General features: G+C 41.6%; 1 protein-coding gene across 1 annotated transcript; it reads right to left on the bottom strand.

The window, feature by feature from the left end:
• Positions 1-616: 616 nt before the first annotated feature.
• LOC139717527 (uncharacterized) lies at positions 617-2,773 on the bottom strand. Its single transcript, XM_071629030.1, has one exon. It carries the CDS (start codon positions 2,771-2,773, stop codon positions 617-619), a length of 2,157 nt encoding a protein of 718 aa, XP_071485131.1.
• Between the last annotated feature and the right edge of the window lie 5,050 nt (positions 2,774-7,823).

Below are 7,823 nucleotides of genomic sequence, written 5' to 3'. Positions count from 1 at the left end.
CAAAATACGAAGCCTTTGCCATTCTGTACCAGGGACTTTAGACAATGCGTACAGCGCTATGGGATTTTCTGTGAGAACTGACCCTTAAAACACAAAAAGCCCTATCACGATACAAAGCCGTTATGTACGAGTTTTGTACATACTGTCTTCCCTAATCTATTAAAGAGGAAAACAGTGAGAAAGGGGGGGGGGTGCAGAAAAGAAAGGCAAAGTATTTCCTATTAGTTTTGTTGTTACTTTTCGTTTTACATGGTTTTTACACAGTTCCTTGGATTTCTACATTCTTGGTGATTATTGGTAATAAATTTGATGTCAATGATCGTTGAGTAACCAAGAAGAAAAAACAAAATAAACGCAACAAATCAAAACAAAATGAACAAATGAGTGATGACTGACGAACTGAAGACTTTCATTCCAAAACAATCAACTCAATGTCACACCACTAGCAAGATCACGTTCAAATGTTATCCTTCTGAAGGGCAGGGGTAAATGCAAGGAAAACCGGGAAGGATACCTCTAACATCGCCTTTAATAATTACAGCATTCTTTCATGCGACTTTCACTTTCTGGCGTGTAATGGTTTTCATCTGATTGTCAGGAATCACGACGTTGCACATTAGGCTTCCGAAGAGTTTTCACTCCTCGGATATCCGAACGTCGTGAACTCGACCGTACTGGTATCGCTTTCTTGCTCGTCCTTTACTGATTCCGAGACAGTGGGTACACTTCTTTTCTCCACACGATCTTCCCTCCGCTGCCCTTTCATCTCGAACGACAACGTAATATCCACGGTTGGTACCTCCTTCTTCGTCAACCTCGGTGCACTGTTACCCTTATCGCTCGTCATCATATCAGCGTCCTTTGGCACGATCGCGACTTCGCTTCCGTGGGAGGCGTTCGAAGCCTCCTTCTTAGGTGCGATAACCAATGGCATAGGCGGGGCAGCTTTTTCGACATCCGTATCATTGGTGTCATCCTGATCCTTGTTTCGTTTCGAGGCGAAGCAAACCGGACCGGTGACGAGGAGCAAGACGACGAGGAGCACTGTGAGAATGACCTCGGCGATCATAACGAAGATGAATATGAAATCCGATGAAGAAAGATCACTCGGGGCAATGGCGGTTCGGTTGATGTTTTGTCCGATGAGGTCAATGTCGTAGTGATAATCGTGGTAACTTGGACTATCTACGAAAGGATCTCCGCCCTCCATCACGACATCCGTGTCACCAGCAGTGCCGTCGGTATCACCAGTACCGCCTTCAAAATGTGATCTCGAATATACGGAGGACGACGAAGATGACGAAGATGAAACTGACGATGAGGAGGAGATTGGAGACAAAATATTACTCGGTTCTGTGACGAGTGATGACGGAATCAGCTGGAAGTTGATGGTGAGGTTTCCAACCCTGGCAACAGGTTCATTGGTTTCGTTAGTCTGGGTTTGGTTGGTGTCCGGAGTCAAGAGGAATTCCGTGTTTCCGGCGCTGTACATTGGATACGCTCTCGGCACCCCTGAATTCACCGTGAGACTATCATTTAACCCTTGGATGGGAGTTTCAGTCGCTGGAGAATTTGTGGTAGATTGATTGGATGACGCTCTGGAATTATTCGCCGTCGACGACGTTGAAGAACCAACCAGAGAAACAGGGCCAAAGGGTACAACTTCGGGGATTTTCGGCTCCCACAAGAGGTCTGAATCAGGGTGTCGCACTCGGAGGTAAAGTTCTCGTTTGGAAGTTCCTGCAGTCATCGGCGGGATGAAACAGGAGACCTTCAGACCGTGGTCCTCCGGCAGAATTCGATGTATGATAAGCTCATCTCCATGGTGCGACAGGCGAAACCGCGAAGGTGAAATGGTAGGGACGATATTCCAGGTGAAGGCCCGAAGTCCTGGATCAGCTGCCTTTGGCGTCCTTGTTGGGCAGACAAATCGGACTTCCTGGCCTACATCAACAGCCGCTATTGCACGTCTCGATAGGATTAGGTTAGAGTATGGCTTCACATGCAATGGCTTGAGATGACATTGGTCCTGGACGGTGATCCATCTCGTACCATTGTGATGGTCATACTCCACTGAACAGGTGTACACATCGCCTTGATCTCGAGTTGTCACTTTAAACACGTGAAGCAAATCGGGAGAAGGCTTCCCAGCTCCAAACTGGATGCCATCAAAGCGCGTCCGCGACACCACCATATTCTCGTTCCTAGTCCAGTTCATGCTGATCCTGGTATCTCGTGGGCCGGCACCATCCAGCTTGCATCCAAGCCGCAGGTGGACGCCGGAGTGGAGGTGACTAGCGTGAGGGTCTGCGATGCACTTTAACGTGGGTTTAGGGGTTGGTTTAATCACTGTCACGGTGGCCGTTTGTGAGCGGCGCCATCGCCGATAGTTGAGCTCGCCAAACTCGACGACGGTACATATGTACTCGCCTGCATCATTCTCTGTGATGTTGTTGATAAGGAGATCGAACTGGAGGTTGCCCTCGTTGTGCTCCCCCACGACTGACAGCTTGCCTGGCTCCGAAGAGAACGACTGCGTCCCGCTGGTGAGGAAAGATGATGTTGGATTCAGCTTCATCCACGCCACAGCCTGGTTGCCCGCGAGGTGGGACACAGAGCACGTGAGGCGGGCCGTCTCACCAACGAACGCAGTAAAGTTGAAAGGCTCCTTATTGAACTGCGGGAGTTCTCTGTTAAATCCATTTTGTTGCTGTGAGTTGACACTGGCCGAACAGATTACAAGCAATAAGAGCACGCTGCCTTCAAAATACATCTTGAGTAGAGCAATCCAAGCTTTGTACTCGCAATATTATCCACTCTCTTGCCTCGAAGATCCAGAGCAAACCACAAACATAGCCACGGGAGTTCCCGGGAGCGTTGTGTTGATGAACGTTCGTCGCTCGTGTGCTACCTCTTCTATCTGCGGACTGCCGAGCTAGTGACACGAACAGTCAGTTGCTCGCCCGCTCTGCTAGAACTGACGGCTGCACGCGAATGGTTTTGGGAGAGATCGGCGTATACTCACCACTCATAGTTCGAGCCTGATATAGCTTTGCGATGACGTCATAGCAGGGCACCGGGTTGAACTTTCCTCACATCAGAATCATAATCGTACTTTCAACAGTTAACACTGCACTGCTGAATGTTATAATAATTGTGATTATGATCACCGTCTCTCAGAGATATCTCATAGCCCTATACTTTGACCACCTGTAACAGAGCAGACTTCACTCTCATTTATGTTATTATATATATTTGTATTATATATATATATATATATATATATATATATATATATATTCATATATACCTGTCTTCATATGTCTTGCCGAAAACTCATACGCCATGGCTTCGTCATTCTTTTGTACATGTAATATGAACAGCATGCTTGATAGTTTGGAAAGAAATACAAGCCGTTGACACACATTTTTGACGGAGACATTTTTATATCAATATTTGTTTTCTCCTTAACTGGACTGACTCGTGCAATTGACAAATTTTCAATCGCTTTGCAATAATAATTCATTAGCAACAACAGCTGGATTTCGTTTTGGTATCATTCTCCCGTGGCATGGCTCTGTTACCACTAACAGTGAACTCTACTCTACACATGCTTGCTTTTGTGTTTTTTAAGCATGTCATCTCTATAGCTATTTTGGTTTAAATGTTACGATGTATCATCACCAAAATAAACTGACATTCTAAATTTGGACTCGATGGCTCTAGGCGAATATCTTTAGTTTATATCATCCATTTTTCTTAAAGAACAAACAAGCAAAAAAAAAAAAACCTCAGCAAAGTGTGGAACAGAGATATTTATTAAGAGAGTTGCACTGAGCATGTACAGCCTCGTAACAGGAAGCAAGTGAACGTAGTGGATTTTCCAACTGAAAAGAAATAGGACTTACTCCCGTTGAATGTGTGTCATTATTCGCCACTTGCGTGCTCCGTAAACGTGCGCTCAACTATATATGTGGCGGCTGGAGACGATTTCCCGCTCGGCGATAATTGCTAACTTCCCGTACACATCAGACTTAATTGGGAGCCTTAACTAAAAGGTGTTCATTACCCGTAACTAAATCAAGTATGGAAGTATTTCATCGATTGCCCATTTCGTATTTCATTCATGGGTGTTGGATATGGTATACATCCCCCCCCCCTCATTGCAACAGGTTATGTTTTGCTGCATTTCTTTGCAAGATCTATTACAGCGTATCTTGTAATCTCGCCAGGTTCCGAAGAATGCCCAACCCTTCTCGAGTGATTAAACAATTCGGTCACATTTGGCCCTTAACCCTCTGCGTGCCACATTAATTACCTGCTCATACACTGCAAAAAGTCCGGTGTTAAATAGTGAACACCGAGCTGGTGTTAAATTTTCGGTGCTCATTTATGGTGTTAAATTAACACCTCCGGGTGTCATTTCCAAATATAAAACTGTTTTTTGAAGAGTTTCTTGGTAACTGCACTTCTTGTTGATAAGAATTTTACATTAAAATACTAGATTTTTGAAAAAATGTGAAAATAAATTTACACCAAAGTAACACCAGCTGGTGTGGTCTCTTATTGAAGCTGGACGGGTGTTAAACCATTGATATTAACACCAACAAATATCAAATCAACACCATGTGGTGTCATTTTTGAATTAACACCAGTACAGTGTCAAAATAACACCAGGTACAGTGTCAAATTAACACCACGAAGTGTCAGGTGAACACTTTTCAACACCATCACAGTGCATTTTTAACACCTGTGGGTGTGGTCCTCTATTGAAGTTTGATCGGTGTTAGATTTAACACCCGTGGTGTTAAATCTAACACCGATGTTTTTACAGTGTAAGTTTGTGTGTGAAATTAGTGTACATTTTACTCATTGGCACAGAAAGAGTTAAACACGCACGCTCGGAGAGAAGAAAATAAGTACAAAGAAGGTTATAGAAACAATTTAAGGAGAGAGAAAGTTACACAGGCAGACAGACAGAGAGACAGACGAAACTGAAGAGGAGTATACATGCGTACAAGAATTTAATGTGAGGCTTAATCAATAATCAATTATCTTCTATGAATAATTAATTATCTTCTTCAATTTAACTGAATGCAGTAGTCCACTTCTTTTGTCTACAACTGGAAATTTAGAGAGCGTCTGCATGAAGTTAGGATGTCACAAGATATTTGCAATAGCTGACGGAAATATATTCATCAGGCTTTACAGTGATCCACATTGGTTAAACTAATAAGTACAATGTAGTTAATGATGCAAAGTAAGCAAATAGTAAGTTATGATTCGGTTTTATCTAAAATACTTATAATTCTGTATTCCATCTTTGAGTTATCGAAAAAAAAAATGACTTCTCAAAGAAAAGTGACCATTTGATTATGAAAGCCCAGATTACGGAGATGTTTTGTTATCCGTGTACCAAAGCGCAGTGATCAATCATTTATGTTGCCAGCAAAAAAGTTAAAGGGGATGGCTAGTAACTGATCAGTGGGAATCAGTGGGAATGCTGAGGGATGATTGTTCCAATCCTAGTGGGATGCACTTAAGAGTACATTATATCTATTGTAATGTGAAAATTATTTGCTTCAGAACGGTCTCATATTCAAGTAATGTGCAGTTTAATTACCCGTCACTGTATACAGGCATGGTAACCTGGAAACATTAACATAATTAAACTGCACATTACTTGAATATGAGATCATTCTGAAGCAAATAATTTTCACACAACAATAGATACATAATGTACTCTTAAATGAATCCAACAAGGATTGGAACAATCATCCCCCAGCATTTCCACTGATCAGTTACAAGCCATCCCCTTTAAAGTGATAAGACTGAAATTGAGTAAAAATTTCGCAAAGTTAAAGGAAAATGTATTCATTCTTGACGACTGACTTCAGTGAGAAAGATAGCTACCAAATATTCATATCAGTCATGTTAGAGCAGACATGTTATGTTGCTTCATCTTTTTCAATACAATAGTCAAGACTGATTATTTGAAGAGTTTGTTCGCAAAAACCGATAAGTCCATTTTTTAAGATTTTGAAGTACGGTCTCTGTCATAAAGTACAAAATAATACCTTTTAAATGATATATTGGTCACTACATATAAAGGTACATTTTTGAAGTTATGGTCAAAAGAAGCAAAAATTTTCTTATTATTCTCTATATTTTTCTTGACATTTAATCTCAAATATCTCCATTTGGCAAATACGGACTTACCGGTTTTTGCAAACAAACTCTTCATTTCTATCAAACACCATCATTTACTCTATGAGCATGAATAATCAATATTGCCTATTTGTAAAGTATTTGCAAGAAAAATGTGGGACGTAACAGAAGTCACTTTGCATTCATTGATTGATGGGTTCCACAAAGAGCACAAGTTGTGATGGTCAACTCATGTGCAGTTTACGAAAGTGCAGAATTGCCATCTCAGATTAAACAACAAAGGATCGGAGCATTGACAATCGGTATGCTGTTACTTTGCTCTGGTTTGCCTTTCGAAGACACACAGACACGCAGAAAGCTGGGTTTTATCTTCTGCTAGCATCTTTGGCCCCAGACGAGAATGAAAACATATAGGGTAACGCTCCACGTGTTTCCCCCTTCCAACGTGCTTATGTTGTGATGACATTAAAACGAGGAAGGACACGGCCGCTATCTCGACTGGAAAGTTGTGATTTTTAGCCACCTCTGAGGAGAAGGGGTGGGGGTAAGGTGATTGAGCGTGCAAGTTTTTACTTATTAATTTCTGGCAGAGGTCGTCGTAAGAAAAGGGACCCTCTGCAAAAATGGTGGACCATCCCATAGCTCATCACCTGAAATCGTAGCCGTAAACACTACCACTTTGATCATTTAGGATCTTATAGTTGTTGTGGAAGACACTTCTTGCAGCATAAAGTTTATAATAAATCAACAAACCATCAACTGTTGTCTCTTGGCGATTCACAGTCCTTTCAGTAGGGACCTACCAGACTATTAATCTTAGATCGATACTTCCAGCAGAAGCCATAGCCACATAACGCCGAAAAACGTTGACCAATCAGGAATATAATGACAGTTGTCCATTGCTGTCTCATTGATGGCAAAACATTGCCCAATGGTTCATTTATTCGTATCTATCATTGAGCGGTCATTATCCAAACAACATTCATGATCATACACCTTGTCAATAAACAGGAGAAATGATTTCTATTTCATGTCTGTACTTATGTTTCAGTTTCGGTTTCTATACCACTATGAAAATTCCTTTCGGGAGGGGAGGGGAGGGTCTTCAACAGCAAAAGCTGAAAGAATGATTAAAGCCAAAGACTTGAAGCTTGATTTAAGACTTGCAGTAAAACACAGGAAATAGATCAATCAACTATAATATCTTGGGAATTCAATAAATTTTAACGAATGTACAATACCTATTTCTATGTAGGAATACATATTACCAGTATGGTACAGGTAGTCAGCCGACATAACAGGCAACTCAATTGGTCTTTGGCCATGGTAATCATCCAAGCGGTTCTTCCTTTTCAGAACATTATTTTGTCATTAACATCAAATCTTCTACTCGTAAGAATGGATTTCATGATTCCACGGGCTAAATATCGTTATACCTATTATCAACGTTATGACCTTAATTGTAGGTCCTGCCCAAATGTATGTGTGCACCAATCGAAACAGGTGGTGTCTTAGATACATGTACCTTGGCGCTTTATAGTTTTCTATGCGTTGGCAAAAGGGATGGAATTCTAGCAAATATACCAATAGTCAAATGAAAACCATGACCATGAAGTGGAGAGAAAAGAGAAGAGAAGAAAAGAGAGACAGGAAGA

The sequence above is a fragment of the Diadema antillarum genome, unplaced genomic scaffold, assembly GCF_040938485.1.
Source record: "Diadema antillarum isolate AM-2024a unplaced genomic scaffold, OU_Dant_1.0 scf00000076, whole genome shotgun sequence".
NCBI classification, from domain to species: Eukaryota; Metazoa; Echinodermata; class Echinoidea; order Diadematoida; family Diadematidae; genus Diadema; species Diadema antillarum.
This window is presented reverse-complemented; position numbering and strand designations above follow the sequence as displayed.

Bases quoted from the DNA above. Each gene is read 5' to 3' on its own strand.
- LOC139717527 (XM_071629030.1), bottom strand. From the start codon at position 2,773: ATGTATTTTGAAGGCAGCGTGCTCTTATTGCTTGTAATCTGTTCGGCC.